Genomic DNA, 22,528 nt, shown 5'->3' on the forward strand with positions numbered 1-22,528 from the left:
TAATAATAAAGATTTATACTAAACTATATTTATAGTAAAAATAAAAAAATGTATACTTGATGCTTTGTTGACTGAGGATAGTTTATTTTAGTATAAATTTAGTCTCTCTTTCATAGATGAAAGTGTGAGGTGTTTAACTCAGAGTAATGCAGTCTCTTACAATAAAGTGCACCAGTAGTTACTGGAAGACTTCCAGTCAGCTCTCAACATAAGACAAAAGTTTTGTCTGGAGCTATTGTTTGGGGGGTTGAGGGGACATGCCACAATGTACTATATTACAGGTAAGAACATCCGGGTGCTAAATTCTGCTTATTATTTCTGAAACATTAACTTGCTTGGGTTTCATGGGCAAGCCGATGTTAAGTGGAGATAAACACTTACACAGTCCATTACCCACAGAGAAACACTTGGGACCTTGATTCATCTAAACCAGACATAAAGTCCGAAGAAGAGGCTATTTTGAGAGCAATGCCAAGAAGGTTTCTCTTCATCGACTACCACAAAAAATTTTTTTAATATCACATCATAGTTTTCACCTCTAGGAACTTTCAGGGATCCATGATCAGTTCTTTTTGGTCAAAGTGCAAAACGAAAACAAAAAGAATTTGCAGAATTAACGTGTACGCTCAGTTCCATTGATTAAACCCTCCCCGAGTATACTATCTACAGATACACTTGATCTTAATGGTTCTGAATGATCCATTAAAGTCTACTGCATCAATTACCCACATATTAAATACTCTCTAAGTACCTAACAGACTGTTAAAATCCAGACTAAGCCTTTACTGTTTATTTTACCAATGATCTGTGGCTAATCAGTTGCATTTTTATTCCTAGTAGGATAATCCCAGGATTCACTGAGGTGAACCCGGTAGACAAGGGTTTGCAGCATATCAGTGCTCTTCGTGGTACATACAGAGAGAGAGAGACAGATGAACCTCTTCTTCGTTAATAATTTACATCTGTAATCAAACAGCCATCACAATTTTCACGGTCCCATTAAGAAATGGCTTTTAGAAAAGCCTGCTGTAAAAGTAGGTGCATTGTCTGAGAGAGTAGAGCCCTACAGAAAACAAGTAAATTAAGGCTCATGCACTGGTGTCATGCAAAGCAGAAATGACTATATTCTTTTAAGATTGATGATTATCTGAGTCAAATCTAGGGCCACAGGTGTCTAGATGGTGAGCTCTTTGGGGACAGGGATATCTTTTTGTCTCAGTAATTTGTACAGGAACAGAATAAAGTAAGAGCACAAAAAAAGTCTGCTAAAAAAAAATGAGTCAACGAGTGGATGGATGGACAGGCCAGCAAAGGGCAGCCTGTTTCTGCCTTCTGTAGGTAATGGAGTGAAGAATGTGCTAGGAGTCAGGGGACCTGACCCTGGCTCTGCAATTTATCAGCTGTGTGACCTTTAGTGAGGAATTTAAGCCTTCAGGGGCTTCTACTTCCTCACCTCTCAAATAAAGGGATTGCGCAAACCGATTTCTAAGATTCCTTCCAGCTCACAAATTTAATGATTGCTCTGGTGCTTTGTTGACCGAGGTGATAGTTTATTTTCTTTACAATCACATGCCTGCATGAAATTCAGGGCATATATTATTTTGAAGTTTTGATATTTCAAACATTAAAATGGGGTTGGAGGGTTGCAGAAACCTGACCTAGATTTCCTAATTTATTTATGCTCTAAACAGTCACATGTAAACACATTCCAAATTCTTTTGCTAAGTAAATTAATCCTTCCATGCTTCTCTGAACTCTTGAAAAGATAATATTTCCTGAAGATAAAAAGCTTAAAGTGAATTATTCCATTAAAAATGACAATCCACAGTTTAATGTGATGTTAATTAACAGAAAGGAAAGCAACAGAGGTTGAATACTGGCTTCATTTTTAGTGAGAAAAAAAACTAGCTGTGTGAGCACTCTCAAGCGGATCACACGTGAGAACACAAGGTGTGATCTCACTGATTTGCAGCTGCATCACTGCTAAATATTAACCTCACTACAAATATTTAATTTGCCAATTTTCTCTCTCTCTCTCTCCCCCTTCCTCTTTCTCCCTCTCTGTCTCTCTCAAAACTAAGTGTTCTTAGGAGGAAAATCTTCTGCACTTTGGATTGAGTCTATAAGTGACACTACTGCTGTGTGGATCATGAAATGAAGTTGACTTGAATTCAAAATCCAAACTCTATGGATTCTCAAAGGCAACAAAACTTGACAGTCTTTTCCTTATTTGATCCATGCCCCCGCCCTTATAAACTTCTAGATCGAAATAAAACAGCATTGAGTTCTCTCTCGATAGTTAGGTAACCTGAGGAATCAAGGTAAATGAAGGCTAAACTGTATTTCCCACCTTCAGAGTTACTGAAATTATATTTACCCAATTATTCTGAAACTCATTCAGTCATTAGGTGTTGATTTGTTTATGAAGTCAGCAACTGACAGCTGTTTGGGTCTCATTAGGCCCTGTTCTTACATAAATGTCTCTCATAAAAACAAAATTAAATTTCATTGGGTAACAAATGTTCAGTTCATATACAATATAATTTCTTTGTGCAGGTGTATAGATATTCAATATTTCCACTCTAAGTTGTCCTATCTAGCATAATTTCCAAAGGTAACAGATCTTCGACAATGCAGACCACATTTGCTTGTCTGCATTAGATTTATAGCTGCACATGCTTGAATTAAAACAGCAGAAGAAAGATTTGCCAAAAGGAATACTGCTTCAACCTAAACTTTGCTTCCTTTCCCCAATGCTTGGGAAAAACATGCCATTTACAAAAGTTCAAAATGAATATAATAAAGTGATCAAGAATGCCAAGGAGAATAAATGCACTTTATCCTTACAACAGAGCTTTTAAGCATTATAGATCCGAAAACAGTGATAATAATCAGTTGAACACTATTTTTTTTTAAAATACTACAGCAACAATGTTTAAGTATTAGTCAGTAGAAATGTTAAAATAAATAACCTATTGGGTTGTTTGTTTTTAATAAACATTTTTACTTTCTTTACCCTGAGCTTTGGAAGGAAATTTGAAAAAGCAGAATTCAGTTATTTACATACATGTACTTAAAGGCAAATGGTCCGAGGAATAATTTAGCAGATTTTTCTTCAGTCTGTAAAAAGAGATAGCTTGTAATAAAACATCTCTTTAGCTCATTGAGGCATTGAACTGAAATCCTATTTAATTTCCAGACATTTAATGAGCACCCCACAATGTGGCAGGCACTGTTTTGGAACTAAAGAGTTTGAAGATCAATGTATTTCCTCTCAAGTGTCTAATAAGCATTGATGAGAATTTGACCTTTTCTTACTATACTAAAACGTGCAACCCAGTGGTACTACTTTTTAAGCTAAGAAATAATGCAACATACAATGTGAGTGTAAAATAACCTGCAAAGCTTTTTTGATAAAGGACATTTCAGATATTGCCTAAGCTACACTAATTAAGAATAATAATTTAAAATGTTACTGGAAATGAAAGGACATTTCTAAAATACACTATCGGTATTATCTTATCATAATGAAACTGTAGCCCACATGTCAATAAAATAAAAATCAGCATTTTTTAAATAATGAGGGTAATATACTTAATGGTGAAATAGTGCGGGGCAGGGGGGAACCTCAGTTTTGCACAAAGGATGAACAGTATTTCAATTTTTTGATGTGTTGATTTTTTATAATCTTGATAGATATGCTTGGAATATCATTGAAATTAAGTAAAAGTCTTGATTATATTCCCAGCAGTAGATATAAAATAGTAGGGTGTTAGAAAAAGTAGCAACTTGTTATACAAAGCATTAATAGAGTACCCAGGAAATGGCTCACAGTTGGATATAAAAAATCGGTGGAAATCAAATTTCAAGCATTTTCCAACTGACATAACGATGAATCCTTAAAAATAATCAAGGAGGCATTCTTCTATAACGCAGTAATTCAATCTTCAACTAAAGGAGGTATAATAATAATTCTAGGTTGTTAATCTAACCAATTGTTTTTGTGTAGAGCTAACTTTGTATCAAACATTCTGAGAAGGGGTGATTTAGTAATTTTCTTTACAAAAGGGGTCTTGGAAGGCAGATTCCACAGAAAAATATAATTTTTGTCTCTTTTACGCCTTTTCTGCCACACAAATCATAGAATCTTAGAATTCCAGAACTGCAAGGGACCTTTAAGATGATTTAAACCTCTTCATCCTACACATAAGGAATCAGGATTGAAGAGACTGGAATGAGTAAGGCATGTACTTGACTACTGGTAGAGATATGCTGAGAACTTAAGTCTTCTAATTTCTAACCAAAGGTTCTTTCTTGAGTGAGCTCATCCTGTCCCAGGATTTAAATAGTACTTACAGTATTTACCTTTTCAGCCCCAACCTCTTTTCTGAGCTCCAGATTCACAAGTCCAATTGGCTTCTCGACTGTTATGTTTGAATAGGTAAGTATCTCAAAGTTCACATCACAGAACAAGGAGTACTATGATTTTCAATTCCTGCCCTAAATCCACTCCTCTGGTCTCTCCTATCTCAGTCAGTGGTACTACCATCCAACCATTTTCCCAGGCTCAGAACTTGGAAATTGCTTTTGATTCTTCTCTTTCTACCACAGCCCCCATCTGGTCCATCAACAAGCCATATCTGATTAAAATATATTTCACAAATGATGGCTCTTTCTATGTCCATTACGGTCATATTCTAAGCCACCTAAACATCTAATGCCTGGACCCCCGACCTGTCTCCATTCTTTCTCATACAATTCATTCCTCACACTGCCCCCAGTGTGATCAGTCTAACATGAAATGATGTAATGTTTGGGGAAAAAAATGTGCTTTTCTCTTTCACATTATTGAATGTCTTTCTCCCTAGTTACGGAGCCTGGAGGATGATTTTTATTGTTACTGAAAGAATGTGAATACAGAAAAAGAGTATATATCAAGCTTTCAAAAGAAAAAGTGTAGCCTTGCAGCAAGAAAACAGCCTTGCAATCCAAACTGTCTTGACAGGAGATCCTTGTATCATCTTTTATGTGGCATACCCAAAGGAACCGGTTCATTGAATTTTCCCATAAAAAGTTGAGTCAAAAAATGGAGGTAAGAAAAAGGTAGGACCATTTGGAAACCAAATTTTCATTAGCTCTATTTTTTCAAATATCCTCAGTATAAAAGAAAGATCTGGGTCTTTTGATACCGAAAAAAAAAAAAAAAAGGACGTATCTTGCCATGTTATGCTTAACTTTTCTTTTTATTCATTGTGCTAAAGAGATAGTAAATGCTAAAGTGACAGCCATATCTAAAGATGTCATCTCTCACCAAGTTTTCTGGGGAAGCAGCACTATGACTCTTCTCCACTGTGTGAACTCACTGGCATGGTAAATACTCGCTGCTGTAAACTCCTGACAACTCGGCATGCTTGGAAGGCATTCCTAAAAGAGAATCAGGCAAAAATTAAACTTGGCTTCTGTTTCCTCCATGGGCAATATGTTTACTCACTCACGCAAGCGAAAAAGATCTTAGAGGAATCTAATGCTATAATCTTAACTATTCGCAATGTGGATGCAATCCATAATTTTTTCTTCTGTGAAGCTGTAATATTTGGGAAATAACTGAAACCATTTGCCACAATGGAATTAAATGTCTTCCAATTTCCATGGAAAAACAAAAAATGGATTAGGATCCATTTTTTTGCTTGTTAGCATAACACCGGCATTTGGTAAAATTATACTATTCACTATGGTATTTTTACATTTATGGTAATATCAGGTCACCAGTATGTATATATAAAGAAGTACACTGTATTCCAAGAAACTAGATCTACGTATTTCTTTTTTGTTTTTTTAAGGCAAGAGATACTATATTCTTCATATGGTCTACCTACAGGTGAAGAGACTTAGAAAAGAACAGATGAAGACGTGCTATAGGGAAAGAAGAGACATTTATAGAGAAAGAGGATTAGAAAAAATAATGTTCAAAACACCATCCTGGTGTATCTAGTTCTAAAGTTATTCCCGTTTCTTTTTTATTTTCAACTGCCTTTTAGTATCTGATAGTGCTGAATGTGGCATCCTTGTAATCCACTGGTGACTTTATGTCAATTCTAAATTACAAAAAACATTGTTCCTTTTCAACCAAATCTAAACTTTTAGAATTATAATTCTTTGCTTCCTATGTAAAAAGGTGAAGGCTACCTATCACAAGCTTTAGAGAAAACAGACTTACCTCTTGGACGAGGTGCCAGGTGAGGCCATGGTTGGTTGAATACTCCAGTTTCACCTGGTTGTCCATGTGCGGAGTGTATTTCTGGCCACAGCCCATCACCAGACTGAACTGAATCATGTAGGATGCTCCTATTTGCATTGACTGTGTTTCCACATAGCGCATACTTGAGGCAAGTTTAGAATCTCCTGTAAAACTGAAAGATACAGGTGGAAATCAGAAAATTAAGAGCAGCGATTTATTAGGGAAAACTCAAGCTCTTCATTTCATATAATATATCAACATAGCTTCATTTTACTTACATAAACCTTGCCAAGTTCTAGGGTGGATTTCAGTTAATCTGAAAAATGAAACTTGAAACAATCTGCCTATCAAAGAAGCAATATATTTTTAAAGTTAATACCTAGGGTTATCAAATATATTTGAAAATGGGTACTCACTCATAATACTGCTCATGAGTAATATAAAACCTTTGACCCATTAATCTCACTTCTTGGAATTTATCCTAAGGAAATAGTTCTAAATTCAAAAATAATTTTATGAAATATGATGAATATTGCAGTTTACTTATAGCAGGAATTGGTAACCACTTTAAAATCAAACTATAGGGAAAATGGAATGCTTAAGTAAACTGGTATAGCCACTTGACAGATTGTCCATATTTCAAATATTTATGTTGGTAATGAATTGACATTAACTTGTATGTGATAGAGTAAGATAAAAAAATTCACAAAACAATGCATGAAGGAAACTCACCAGAATGTTTACAGTGGCTGTGTTTGGTGGTAGGAAATTAGACAGTTTAAAACTTTTCGTTTTTCTTATTTTTCCAAATAGTCTTTAATGCTCAGGCATTAAGTACTGAAAACATCATAATTTAATTTTAATGGCTGTACTTCACGTTAGTAAAATTCCCATGTTTTAGTGGGTCCCAACTGAGTACTATATGACTGTAAACTGTTTGAAGGCAGGCACAATGACTTTTTCAGAGAAAACTCCTCAGGGAATTTATAACCTACCAGAGGACATTAAAATATGGACACATTGTCAGTGTAGTTAAGTATGGGCCAATGTAAATATTCCCAGGGCCAACCACACCGGGGTTCGTCTGCCACAGTACTCGCTACTGCTATTCTGAAGCAGGTCGAGTACCACTCTGCAGCAGTAAGAGGACTTCAACTGAATCACTATGCTGTACACCAGAAACAAATTACAACATTATAAATCAACTGCACTTCGATTGAAAAAAATGTTAAAAGAAACAAACAGTAAAAGGACTGAGCTGGTAGAGACAAAGGAGATCATGCAATACTCCATGAAATCTTTGAGGCATTTAATTTTTTTTTCTTATTTCCCCTTTGCTGAATCAGCAAACTAAGAAGTCACTACTCTGACTTGCTTCTTGCAGAGATTAAGATGTTATTTCAAGATGGACTATTGCTCATATGGAAGATCATCATGGGCTTGGGCTCAAGGTTATAAAATGTAAGAAGCTTTTTCCAGACAATGACTAATTACTGTTTAAGTTTTGAGATAAGGTTTTGCACTTGGACAACAAACAGAGGAATAAAGTGTAAGAGCCCCAATCTCTGCTTTAGTGTACTGTTGACAAAAGGCAGGGAAAAGTCACACTCAGCACTACTGGGCTTACAAATCCAGTGCCACAACTTGTTTATTAATAAAGATGCCCACCAGCTGCTGCGTTTGGCCTGTGCTAAGCACAACACCCACATTATCTTCCTTAGTCCTATCTTTACAATAACTCTGTGAGGTGGGAACAGTTACTTCTTGTTAACAAACGAGAAAATGGGGACAGTAAATGGTAGGGACTCCATGAGAAATCAGCTTTGCCCGACTTTAAAACCTCTTAACTAAGACATTATCTCTCTGCCTTTCTATTACTCTAAGATGGAGAAAAAACTGTCCTTTTGAATTATTTTCATTTATAGTTAATTTAAAAATCACTAACTTTCAGTTACCATGCAGTGATACTCTGATACAGAGACATAAAACCATGATTGCTGATATGTGTTAGGGTATATAGGATACAATCTAGAAAACAGAAAGCTGTAGAATGCAATTTTTAGCAATATTACAAAATAAAAGAAATCAATATAGAACACAAACACCAGTAAGCTGTATAGCCACCAACTCATTTATATAAGTTCCAGTCTTTTAAAATGGCAACAAACGAACAAAATCCCAAATACTTCTCCTTGTGAGAAATAACTGCTGCTTTTAGCTTCAAGGGTTAAATGCTCTTTGTAGTACCCTTAATTAGAAAGGTAATCCGAGGCAGCCAACTAGGCTTCATTTAACTGTTTACCTTAAGGCACAGTATACACCCTGGGCATCCGGTAAAAAGCCATGCGGTGCATGGTAGCACACGGGTTCAAGGGTCTGCAAGCCACACAGAGGTGCTAAAACTTTCTCACTCATGTCACATGTAGTGTTTCTCTGCCCCAGCATTTCTTAAGTAATTTAAGATTGTTTTCACAATTAGCTCCTTTTAAACGCTTCCCTTCTGAGATGGTTGAGTGTCCTGGAAATTCTACACAGAAAATCTGCTACGTTTTGCAAATAGTGCCTGCATCTAACTTTCACATGGTTACAAGTTAACCATGAACCTGGTCGGAAAGAGGAAGCCTTCATATCTGAGAAGTGTGAGCTCAGTAAGCTATCTTGATAACAGCTTTTAAAGGTGCCAAGACACCAAGAAAGAAACAGGATAAAAAGTACAGTAAAGGACAAGTTAAGAGGCTAAATGAGGACAGTTAAACAGTGACAATAAAATTCTTACTTAACATGACTATCTGTTCCACCGGTAGTTGTATTGTTGGGGAGGCGGATCCAGCTCCACCCACAGCCCCTCCTTCCCAGTCACCTTCCAGTGATTGGTCTGGGGGTATCCATGTCCACAAGTAAGTTCTCACCAATGGGACGTAAAGGAAAGATGCTAGGTGGGTTTACTCACTCAGCTTTAATATAATTTTTTAAAAAGAGACAGATGGATTTGGCTAGCATGACTTTTGCCTGTTGCTCCTACTGTCTTCCTTCCTTCCTAACAGGGCAGCAGCCTTCCTGTGACAGTAACGGAACAAACATACAGTTGGAGCTCTCTCTGCTGAGATGGCAGAGTAGAAAGAGGGGGGAAGCATCGGTCCCTGATGGTCTTGTTAAGCCGTGCAAACAGTGCCGGACTGCCAATCCTGGGATTGCTTATTACAAGTGACAAATAAGCCTTTTCACTTTTGTTTACGCCATGGTCAGTCTTTTCTGGTTGTTTTTGTTGTAACCTAGAGTTGAATGCATTTCTGATACACCTGCCATACTTCATGGCCCTGAATGAAACCTATTCTGATGTCTTAATCTAAAGCAAAATAACTCACGAAAAGCACAGATGTCTGTGTCTTAAAAATCTCGACCATTCATAGGACAAGTTCACTCGATTATTTATGATTTATTCAAGACTGGCTGAAAGCCATTGATACTAGATATGGCTTTTTCCTCCTGAATACTCTGATGTTCATACACAGCTGGAGTTTCAGGGGAGAGAATTTCACAGACTGCAATTCTTCAATTTACAAAACTGTTCCTCTTTGCTGCTTCTCTAAGTCAAGATATGTTTATAGAGGCAAAAATGAAGCTAAAGTTTTCTGTTGCAATCATAGAAACAGGAAAAAAAAAAAAGTCCACATCAGCATTTGGGGGAGAAATTCTGGAGACACAATGCATCAGGAATCGGAGGTTTAGCATTATTCATTTGATTTGCAAGAGTGCCTCAAAAAGAAAGGAACAATTAAAAAATCCTGAATCTAATTATAAGATTTAATGAGAGAATGGGGACATATTTTTCCATTAGGACAAGCTTACCTCCCTGTGCCTTTCCACTTCCACCTCTGAGAAGGCTAAGCAGGCTCTTTGTTATGACCCTGGTAAACGGATGACATCATCACGTAACTCAAGTCCCCACAGTTGGATCTTAGTCCACAGGATAGGTCCTTCACCTCCCCCTCCCCGGCTTAACCTCATGTATTGCTGAGGATCTGTTTTCCTGACCAGGCTGGAAGACACTCCACAGGGAGAGGTCACACCTTGTTCATCTCTGCATCCCCTAAAGCATTCAGAGCCTCGTGCACCTCAAGAAGCACCTGATACTGATGCAAGACATCGTGGTTTTCTAACAGCTGGTCTATTCCATTTGACCTCTGAGTCAAGGCTACTTGGGAGACATCAGGGATCCTTAACGTTGTGTTACAGAGAAGGAAAACTGAGAAGCTGAGTTGCTGGCCCCGAGGGGCACACAGTTACTTAAAAGCTAGGAACTAGGAGTTCTGAGTTCTACTTTGATGTCCTTCCCACAATGTCACGGCCATCAAAGGCATGCAAAGAATGTTAAATAAAATGAGCTCATCAGTAAGGTCTCTCTACTGGAGAGAAGGCAAGTTTTCCAAAATCACAATTACTAAAATGCTGTGAAGAACACAGACAAGGTTTTGAGGTTATCCTCACTTAAAGAAATTGCTCTTTCTGCATTTCCCTAGAGTCTTGCTCCCATCTCCAAAAAAAAAAAAGGTTCTTTTATATGAAAGGCAGATACAGATAACTAAAGTAAACCGGAGAATACTCGGGCCACAAAGCCCCTTAAAACCAAATTCATGTAAAACAGCCAAATCACTTAGGGACTGAGCCATTTTTGACAACTGATCCATCTCTTTAAGAATAGTTTGTATATTCTAAAAGTTAAGCCCTTGTCAGCTGCAATAACTTAAATAAATTAAAAAAAATAAAAAAAGAATAGTTTGGTTAGTAAGACAATGTGGCTGAAGTCTCCATGGACCACAAGAGAAGACACTACACTAATATTTACATTTCTTAGAAACCTCAGCAGAGTTTTACTATTTTCAAGAACCCCACGGAAAAGAACAGCCCCGCAGAACTCATTTTTCAGAGAAACAGAAGACCACCACAAAGCTGTTTTTGGTCTGATACTATGCAGAAGTTATATAATTCATCTGCAGAAGGACAATATTAGAAGCCTCTCTAATACTATCCTTCTGGGAGGTTTGTTCTTGTAATCATCAAATAAATGTTTACTAGAGTTGACAGAAAAGCTTGTTGATATTGTGGAATTAGAGGTGGCATTTTAACTCACTTCTTATTTCTATAATATTATATCTCAAAAAAGAAAAAACCATATTATTCTAGTGAATTATATAAAATTTACACTTACTGGAAAAAACAATCTGACAATATAGAAGCATTTTTTTTAAAGTAAAAATTCACAATTCTACTACCTAGAGATGACCATTGCTAATATTTTGGTATAAATACTTCCAGACTCTCTTATCTTACAAATACACACACATAAACACTCACTTTTCTTTCTTTTAAAAAATAATTATAGAGTCGTAACAGTTCTGCTCTTTCTACAGTTATTTCATTGCTATCGTTTCATATTGAAAAAATATGGTAAGATGTCATTTTTTAATGAATAAAGTCAAGCTCCAATTATGGACATTTTTCGAGGTTGTTTCCATTTTTCTGTTATAAAATGCTTCTATAATATGCACCCTTGTATGTCTTTGTGTACTTGTCCAATTATTTTCTTACAACAAATTCCTAGAAGCAGAACTGCTTGTTCAAAGCAAATTTTAAAAGTTGGCACTTAGTGCCAAGTTGCCCTTCAAAAAGGTTATACCAAGTCACATTTACCAAAAACATTAATGACGACGGAGCTGCCAATTCTTACCACATATCAATACTGAACACTGACAATATTTTTCATTTTAGCTCCTCTATGCATAGTCTTTTAATCTACATTTCTTTGATTTCTAGATAAGTTAACATACTATTCATGTTAACTGTTTATTGGTTATTTGTAGTTTTTTGGGGTGTGAATAGCTCTTTCATGTACTTTGCCCATTTTTTAAAATTGGGATTTATCTTTTCCTTGCTTATTTTACAAGTTCTTCACATATCTGGGATATGCAGTCTGCCATCTATGTGGTAAATATCCCCCTGCTCCCAATTTCTTGTCATGTTTTGTTTTCAGGGAGGTCACACACACCCCTGCCCCAAATACAAGTTTAAAAATTTCCAGTGCTGGATTATACGATCTTAATGGCACAGGCAATGCAAAGGAGCTGGGGGAGGAAAGAGCCTGACTTGCTGAAGGAGATCAGGGAGAACGAGGTGGCTGGGGTGGACTGAGTGAACGGCCGGGAGGCAGGAGGGGCTGACCAGGCCAGGACACCAAGCACCCAGCACGGAGATCTGTGAACCACTGTCCGTAGAAAGTAACTGTCTCAGCCTATTTAATATTTGTTTCAGCAAGCCAGATGTACCATAATTGTAGACCATGAAATGCGGATTTCTCTTGTTAATCTGGTTAGTGTTACATTCTCTTACTTCTGAAATCTCACTCAGCTACTTAGTCCAAAGGGAGATTTTTAGGGAAATCGAACTTGAGAGAAATAAATGACTCAAAAGTCAAATGTCTGGACATCAACAGGACATGAGTCTTAGACCACAGCCAGATTATTCATTCTTTCAGCAGGTTCTAAGCCTTTGTCCTCCCACCTTTCAGGGGGTCCATTCCTCCAGTGCCATCAGCCGATTCCTCGCACCATCATAAACACATGTGGGTGACATGCAGCCTCTGAGCTGAGCTCCTTCCATTGTTTCTCCTATTACCCCCCTGTCTATTCTCACACAGCAGCTACAAATATTTTTAAAATATAAGTATGATTACATCACTCCTTTCCTTCAAATTATTTACTGGATTCCTGTAACACTTAGAATAAAATCCAAAATCTTCATGTTGCTCTATGAGGCCCTACATAATCCAGTTCCTTGCCTGCCTCAAGGCCTTTGTTCTTGCTGTTCTCTCTGTCTGTAATGCTTTCCTGGACATTTCCACATGAGTGTCTCCTTCTCATTATTCTGGTCTTTACACTCCCAGGAGGGCTTCCCTAGAAGGGCTAATGCCTCCCAGGAGGGTTTCCCTAAACATCTTACCTAAAATAGTCTCACTCTCCACTCCTGCCATCCAACCCTCCATTCCTTTATGCTTACGGTACTTACCACTACATGGAACATGATTACAAACTGGCTTCCTTGTTCACTTACGTTTTTTTCCTCTAAAATTTAAGTTCCGCCAACAAAGAGCTTTCCAATCTTTATCTCCAGTACCATCTGCTATTCCTACAGCACAAACACTGCCCACAGTGCAATCAATAAACAGTTGAATGTATAAATTAGTCTATCAACAAATGAAAAATGTCACATAATGAAATCCTCATGATGAAAAAGCCTAATAAATTGACTTTATTTTAGAAAGTCATTTATAAATCTATTTGGGGGTATATTAAATTATACTGCCAATTTTATAGAGGCATGACATGCCTGGGTACTGAAAAGACTCTCTTCACAAAGTTGTTGAAAATAATACCATTTTTCAGCTTGTCACTCAGTGTATTTACCTGGTCTATCTGCTAAGCTTCCTAATCACTTACCGTGAAATGGTAGTTGAAATGGCTCTTGGGAACCAGTTCATCTCAACTGACATCCTTCGGCAGTACAATTAGAGTTGATTCACTGATCTTTTTAATAGTCTTTGTAAAAACATAATCCCAAGAATACTCTAGGCTCATTAATAAACTAGTTCAATTGCTAAAATTTCTATATAAGATATAGGTTGATGTTCAATGAAAGAAAAATCCAAAAGGAATTTACTTGGCTATTATTTTTACTCTGTAGGTAGATTCATCTTATAAAGGGATAGTCATGAATTTGTTTTTCTTATAACCTAAGGGATCAAGGCTGTCCAAAGTTTCAGCTGGGCACTAACCCAACCTCTCTTTTGTTGACGTTGACACATTTCTTGTATTAGCATCAGGCAGCCTACTTGACTAGTTTCAGAAGAACAGTCCAAAGACATAAAGATCAGCATGTAGAGAAAACTCTTGACTCTTCAACCCTGAAAACATATTCCTATTTTAAAAAATTAACCAAAAGGTAGCAGAAGAAAAGGTAGATGTCATAAAAAAAATGTTCAGCCTATTGCTTGCTAAATGTGTATTAGATGCTCCTGTGGGCTTGAAGGTCCCCGCAGGTGCATGTCAGGTTTGTGAAAGCGTGAGTTCTGAAGGGGTTTCTCAGGTTCAGCTAAGAGATCTTTTTGTGTTATTCATTACTGCACATTTCTGTTGATTCCTGATGGTTCTTCTAACCTAGAAGTACCGCAAGAAGTACTTTATAGCTCCTCTTGTACAGCACGTCTCATTCACCATTCACTTCTGCAATATTACTGCATAACTATTATATAATGCTAAATTACTGATTTTCTTCAATTGTGAATAGAGCCACTGTGCTGTTTCCTACCTCTTATTGCAAGTGAATTGTATTTAATTTGTATTATGAGATAAATAGGCTTTTAGGATCCTTTTAGCCTGGGATTTTCCCCTAGGAAACTCTTGCTTCTCAAAATATACAAATTCTTTTTCATTGTGCATGCTTATAGATGCCCTGGGAGATGCGAAATACACTTTTTGAATGTTCTGAGCTCGTAGCTGTTTGTCCACTCCCTCTGACGTGGGCCATCCACCTTGCAGCTGTATCCTTCTTTTACAAATCAGCTTTCCTACATCTCCAGGGCTGACCATGTCCTCTGGGGCTGGTGTCAAAAACTAGGCTTCCAAAATCCTCCCATCGAACATTACATACCTCACAATGTTACCCTCTTTCCTCAGGCCTTCTGTCATTCACAGGTAATTTCACTTCTTGCTTGTTGCTCTTTTACTTTCATCTTTCACTACTGCCTTTAGGAAATTTTTCTTTCTAAAAACTGTTATGGAACTTCTATTTCTAATGCCTATGAAAGTAACTAGGAGACCCTTTCAACACTTCCACATTGCACTTATTTATAAATCTTTTTAAAATTAAATCTGCTTTTCCTCAGTCACAACTAAAGATAAAGACTATAGCTTTTCTTATCTCATCTTATCTTTTTTTAAAACATTTTTCCAGTTTTACTGAGATATAATTGCCATGTGCCATTGAATTAGCTGTACAACATAATTATTTGATATATGTATATGTTGCAAAATGATCACTTTGATAAGTTTAGTTAACATCCATCAGTTCACATAGTTAGAAAATTTTCTTTCCCCTGATGAAAACTTTGAAGATCTATTCTCTCAGCAACTTCCAAATATACAATATTGTTAACTATAGTCATCATGTTGTACATTACATTCTCAAGTTTACTAATCTGTAAGTGAAAAGTTTGTGTCTTTTGACTACCTTCACTCATTTTGCCCACCTTCACTCATTTTGCCCAATCTCAACCCCCACCTTTGGCAACCACTAATCTGTTCTCTGTATCTGTAAGTATGGATTTTTTCAAGGGCCATACATGCTGTTGCAAATGGTAGAATTTCCTTCTTTTTTATGGCTGAAAATATTCCATTGTATGTATCACATTTTCTTTATCCATTCACATGTTGACACTTAACATTGTTTCCATACCTTGGCTATTGTAAATAAGGCTGCTTCATATGTGGTGGGGTGGGGGGTGGTGTACAAATATCTTTTCAAGATAGTGATTTAATTTACTTCAGATATATACCCAGAAGGAGAATTGCTGGATCACATGAAATCTATTTTTAATTTTTTGAAGAACCTCCATACAGTTTTCCATAGTGGCTGCACCAATTTATGTTCCTACCAACAGTGCACAAGGGATCACCTTTCTCCACATCCTTGAAAATGCTTGTTATTTCCTGTCTTTTTGATAATAACCACCTTAACAGGTGTGAGGTAATATCTCATTCTGGTTTTGATTTGCATTTTCCTGATGATTAGTGATGTTGAGCACCTTTTCATGTACCTGTTGGTCATCTGTATGTCTTCTTTGGGAAAATGTCTATTTAGATCCTCTGCTCATTTTTAAAAATCAGATTGTTTTTGTTGTTGAGTTGTGTGAGTTCTTTACATATTTTGGATATTAACTCCTCAGATATAGGATTTGTAAATGTTTTCTTGCATTCTGTATGTTGCCTTTTCATTTTGTTAATAGTTTTCTTTGCTGTGCATAAGCTTTCTAGTTTAATATAGTCCTGCTCGTTGGTTGTTTGTGGCCTTTCTTTTGGTGCTAAATCCAAAAAATCACTGCCAAGACTGATGTCAGGGAGCTCACTGCCTACGTTTTCTTCTAGAAGTTTTATGGCTTCAGGTCCTATGTTCAAGTCTCTGATGCATTTTGAGTTAATTTTTGCATATGATGTAAGATAGAGGTCCAGTTTTTTTCCTTTTGTGTGTGGTTGTTTGGTGTTTGGAAAACACCATTTATTGAAGAGACTGTCCTCTCTCTATTGGACATTCTTGGTTCGTTTGTTAAAAACTAATTGACCATACATACATTGTTTTATTTGGGGCTCTCTTTTCTGTTCTTTATTGATTTACATGTCTGTTTTTATGCCAATACAATACTGTTTTGATTACTACAGCTTTCTAATACAGTTTGAAATCAGGGAACATGATTCCTCCTGCTTTGTTCTTCCTTCTCAAGACTGCTTTGCCTATGTGAGGTCTTCTTGGTTCCACACAAATATGAGGATTGTTCATTCTATTTCCGTGAAAAAATGCCATTGGAATTTTGATGGGGATTGCATCGAATCTGTAGATTGCACATTACAGTATGGGCAGTAGGGATATTATAACAATATTAATCATTGCAATCCATGAGCACAGAATATATTTCTATTTACCTGTGTCTTCTACAATTTCTTTCATCAATGTCTTACAGTTTTCAGTGTACAGATCTTTCAGTACCTTCCTTGCTTTAATTTACTCCTAGGTATTTTATTCTTTCTGATGCAGTTATAAATGGAATTATTTTCTTAATTATTCTTTCTAGCAGTTCATTGTTAGTGCATAGAAATGTAATTGATTTTTTGCATACTGATTTTATATTCTGCAACTTTGCTGAATCTGTTTATTAGTTCTAAGAGTTTTGGTGGCACCTTTAGGTTTTCCATATGTAATAGAACATCATCATCTGCAAAAAGAGACTGTTTTACTTCCTCCTTTCTGATTTGGAGACTTTTATTTCATTTTCTTGCTTAATTTTTCTGGCTAGGAGCTTGAGGACTGTGTTGAATAAAAGTAGTGACAGTGGGCATTCTTGTCTAGTTCCTGATCTTACAAGAAATGCTTTCAGCTTCTCATTATTGAGCATGATGTTATTAGCTGTAGGCTTGTCATATGGCCTTGATTATGTTGCAGTACGTTCCATTTATACCTATTTTGTTGAGAGTTTTTATCCTAAATGGAAGTTTAATTTTCTTCATCTATTGAGATGGTCGTATGATTTTTATCTTTCATTTTGTTCATGTGGTATGCAACTTGATTGATTTGCACATATGGAACCATCCTTGTCTCCAGGGATTAATCCCACTTCATCACGGTGTATATTTTTTTAATGTATTGTTGAATTAGATTTGCTGGTATTTTTGCTGAGGATTTTTGCATTTATGTTCATCAGGAATCTTGGCCTGTAATTTTCTTTTCTTATGGCATCCTTCCCTAGTTTTGGTGTCAGAGTAATGCTGGCCTTGTAAATGAATTTTGAAGTTGTTCCTTCTCTTTTACTTTTTGGAGGAGTTTGAGAAGAATTGCTATTCATTCTTAGAATGTCTAGTAGAATTCACCAGTGAAGCCCTCTGGTTTTAGGCTTTTGTTTTCTGGGAGGTTTCTGATTACTAATTCAATCTCCGTACTAGTTATCAGTCTGTTCAGATTTTCTGTTTTTTCATGATGCAGTCTTGGTAGGTCGTATGTTTCTAGGAATTTATCCATTTCTTTTAGGTTGTCCAATTTGTTGGCATGTAACTGTTCATATTAGTCTCTTGATGATCCTTTGTATTTCTGTGGTCTCAGTGGTAATGTCTCCTTTTTCATTTCTGATTTTATTTGAGTTTTCTCTCTTTTCTTCCTGGTAAGTCAAGCTAACAGTTTGTCTATTTTTTTTTTCTCAAAACCTGGCTCTTAAGTTTACTGATCTTTTCTGTATCTTTTAAAGATATTATCTACATTTTCACTGATTTTATCTATTATCTTCTATTTCATTTATTTCCACTCTGATCTTTGTTATTTCCTTTCTTCTCCTAACTTTGGACTTATTTTGTCCTTTTTTACCCAGTTCCTTGAAGTGTAAAGCTACATTTGAGAACTTTCTTGTTTCCTAATGTAGGCTTTATTACTATGCACTTCTCTCTTAGAACTGCTTTTGGCTCCATTCCATATGTTTTGTTGTGTTGTATTTCCATTTTCATTTGTCTCAAGATATCTTTTGATTTCTTAACCCACTGACTGTTAGGTAGCACATTGTTTACTCTCCACAGGTTGGTGGATTTTCTAGTTTTCTTCTTGTAATTGATTTCTAGTTTTGTACCATTGTGGTTGGAAAAGTTGCTTGATATGACCTCAGTCTTCTTAAATTTGTTAAGATTCGTTTTTGTGGCCTAACATATGATCTATCCTGGAGAATGTTCTATGTGCACTTGAGAAGAATATGTATTCTGCTGATTTTGGATGTAATGATTTATAAAGGTTTGTTAAGTCCATCTGGTCTAACTTGTCTTTTAAGTTCAATGCTTTCTGATTGATCTTCTGTCTGGAACCACTGTTGAAAGTGGGGTATTGAGTCCCTCCTAGTATTGCTGTTGATTTCTCCCTTCAAGTCTGTAAATATTTGCTTTGTGTATTTAGGTGCTCTTATGTTGGGTGCATAAATATTTGCAAATGTCTTGCTGGACTGTCCCCCTTATCATTATGTAATGCCCTTCTTCATCTCTTATTACAGTCTATGTCTTAAAGTCTATTATGTCTAGCTACTTCTGCTTTCTTTTGGCTTCTGTCTGTATGGAATATCTTTTTCCATTCCTTTATTTTGAGTTTGTATGTGGTCTTAAAGCTGAAGTGAGACTCTTATAGGCAGGTTCTTGTTTTTTAATCCATTCAGCCACTCTATGACTTTTGATTAGAGAATTCAGTCCATTTACATTTAAAGTAATTTTTGATAGATATGGACTTATTACTGCCATGTTGTTAATTGTTTTCTGGCTGTTCTGTAATTCCTCTGTTCCTTTCTTCTCTTGCTGTTTTCCTTTGTGATTTGATGATTTTCTCTAGTGGTGTATTAGATTCCTTTCTCTTTATTTTTTGTGTATCTACTCTGGGCTTTTGCTTTGTGATTACCATGAGGTTTATATAAAATATCTTATGACAGTCTATTTTAAGCTGATAACAACTTAAGTCAAATGAATACTAAAGCCCTATATTTTAACCTCCCACCAAGTTTCATGTTTTTGATGTCATAATTTACATCTTTTAAAATATTGTCTATCCATTAACAAATTATTGTAGTTGTAGTTATTTTTACTGCTTTTGACTTTTAACCTTCAGACTAGATTTTTAGGTGGTTTACCCACCACCACTGCAACATTAGAGCATTCTGATTTTAACTATGTGTTTACCTTTACCAGTGAGAGTTATACTTTCATACGTTTTCCTGTTACTAATTAGCACCCTTTTGTTCTAGATTGAAGGTATCCTTTTAACCTGTTCCTTGTAAGGCCCATCTAGTGGTGCTGAACTAACTCCATTAGCCTTTGCTTATCTGGAAAACCCTTTATCTCTCCTACTAAAACCAACTGCCAATTCTAACATGCTGTAGTGACCATCCCCTCACATTTTTACACATTTTTAAATCAAAAGTCCACATAATATGAAAGCAACATCCTTCCCTCCTGCATACTTAACTAGTCTACTAGATAAGACAGAAGAATGTAAATGTCCCTTGGTAGTATCACTAATAGTATTAGTCAAATAATCCTCAATAAACCTCAATTAAAGTAATTCCCTTAGTGATCTTAAACTATATGGAAGAGGTTTTAAAGACAATTTTTAAAACATAAAGCAGACAGAGGTTTGGATATCAGACACTACGTCTGGAAGAAAGGAAAATACTACAAATAATTAAAAGCAACTCATTTCCCCATGGAAAACGTGCTCTAAGATGACACACTGTAAAGTGATTTATAGCATATTGACTGTAGTTCTTCTAATGAAAAAGCAATTGTCCAAGTTTTCCCTGGAGAACACTCTCAGTAACAACAATCCATGCTCATGGAAAGTCATGAGCTAGAAAATGAGAACCAAATGAACTCACAGCTGGGAAAAGCCAACGATAATTAATTTAACACCAGCCATTTGTAGAGAACATGTATACATTTCAAAATTTCCCTTGAGAGAAACAAGGTCACTGAAGGGCAGAGGCCACATATTTGAACATGTTCAAAGAATTTTTATTTAATAAGATAATATGCACCAAAGGTTTTACATTAAAAAAAAAACAACTTGTTTTAGGTCTAGGAAGTTATGATAAATAGTTGGTCAATATCATCATTTGAATTTCAATATTGTAGTAAGTGTTTCTGAAAAACATTGCTAAAGTGAGTTCACGTTGAATTTGGACCGTATATTCCTCAAGAGCAGCAGAAAGAAAATGGTGTCATTAAAAGGGGCTTTATTCTGATTCATTGGCTAAGAAAATGGGAACAGTTTGAGATCTTCCATGTTGTTTCGTTTTAATGAGCAGAGAGCATTTTTCATGTCCTTATTAAAGTGAATAACGTATCTCTCTAGTCTCATTATCACCACCAGCGTATACTCTCTGTTGTTTTATAACCAAGACAACTCCTTTTTGTTTCAGAGAAGATCATAAAGTCAAATCTGATTGCTCACATGTGCTTGTTAATAAAACTCCCATGGTGCTGCTCAAGGTGCCCATGGGGATTGCACAATTATTTATATTTTCTTATAGTCTTCTATAATTATTGTGATTGTACTTTCACAGAGTAAATGTATCTCCACCAATTAAAGCAGTGGTGGGTTAAGAATATTCATCAGACTTCTGTGAAAGGATATTGTTCTTAGAGTTTTGATCAAAGCACAGAAATTAAACTGCTGTTATCATGCATTCAACCCAAGTGTTAAATTAAAATGCTCAGCAACTTTGGAGTTTATCTGAGCAGATGTTAACTATTTATGAAAAAATAAACACGATACAGGACTTGCATTCATGATATGATTCTTTGTTGTACTCAAAGTGCTGGAAAGAATAACTGCTACATGAACTTCAGGGATATAATTTACGGTACATGACCAGTTTGGATTATTGTTAACTCAGGTCAATTGAAAATTTCAGAATCATAAAATTCCAAAATCTCATTTTGCTTTACATCTTTGTATCTTATTTGCTTCACTCCTTTATTTTCTTTGAAGACTCTGGGAGTAAGAAAGAACATGCATAAATATGAGCATTTGAGGCTATCAACTTGGAAACACACAATATAACCTTTCATACTCTCTCATATAGAAATTTCACTCTATCCAGTCGACAGTGGTGCTCGCAACAAAAGTGATCAGCTGTACTTCTGTTCCATTAGCTGTCATTTTGATGCTAGAATTTTAGCCTGCTGTGTGTGAGATGTGACTGTCCATGCACAATTCCCATCAAAGGTAATTTTCTGTGCAATGATGTGTAAAATTTACCTCTAATTATGATAAGGTCACTGATGGGTCATTTATGATATGCTCTCTGGAGACAATTGCAGAGAATAGCTTTTGGCAAGATTCATCTGGAGAAATTAAATTGGTCTGACCGTGACTCAATAGAAAGTGAAAGTCTCTTAGAAAATTATTCCTCAATCATGCTTAAAGTTCTAAGGAACCCAGAGAGGGGCAGCATGCACAGTGGTGAAGGCTGTGGGTTTTGAAATTACACAGAGCTGACTTTTAATCTGGGATCATTGGGCCTAGAAAGTCCTACATGATCTGGCCTCCTGCATATCTCTTGGCTTCCATTTTTAACATTCGCTCCCTCCTTACCTAGGCTCCAGCACCAATGGCCCCTTTCATGGTTTTTGAACATGCCATGGGAACTAACCCATCACTCTCACTTTGGAAGTCTTGGCACCACCAAGTTTCCTGCAGTTGAATGCTCTTCCTTCAGTCTTCATGTGCCTGAAGCTTCCCATTCTTCCACTTTTCAATCAGTGAAACGCACCATATCCACTCTCTGAACTATCTGAACAGCCTCCTCCTCCCTATCTGAAGTTGCCACCTCCTGACTCTAGTTAATCACAATTGTGTCATCCTACTGATATTCTTGAAGTCCTTATCATAGTCTTAAATTTTTTACTTCTTAATGTATAATTAAGTTTGCATATGACCACAGGGAGAAAA

The 22,528-nt window shown here is 36.3% G+C and overlaps 1 protein-coding gene across 1 annotated transcript in view; it reads right to left on the reverse strand.

Moving 5' to 3' along the window:
• RELN (reelin) overlaps positions 1-22,528 on the reverse strand; it is a 444,598-nt gene that overhangs the window by 113,221 nt on the left and 308,849 nt on the right. The window contains exons 21-22 of the mRNA XM_031455857.2: positions 6,218-6,410; positions 5,312-5,424 (exon numbers count right to left, since the gene is read on the reverse strand). Coding sequence (XP_031311717.2) covers positions 5,312-5,424; positions 6,218-6,410 — 306 coding nt within the window. The remainder of the gene's footprint in view (positions 1-5,311; positions 5,425-6,217; positions 6,411-22,528) is intronic.

This window comes from Camelus dromedarius, chromosome 7 (genome assembly GCF_036321535.1).
Source record: "Camelus dromedarius isolate mCamDro1 chromosome 7, mCamDro1.pat, whole genome shotgun sequence".
Lineage (NCBI taxonomy): Eukaryota > Metazoa > Chordata > Mammalia > Artiodactyla > Camelidae > Camelus > Camelus dromedarius.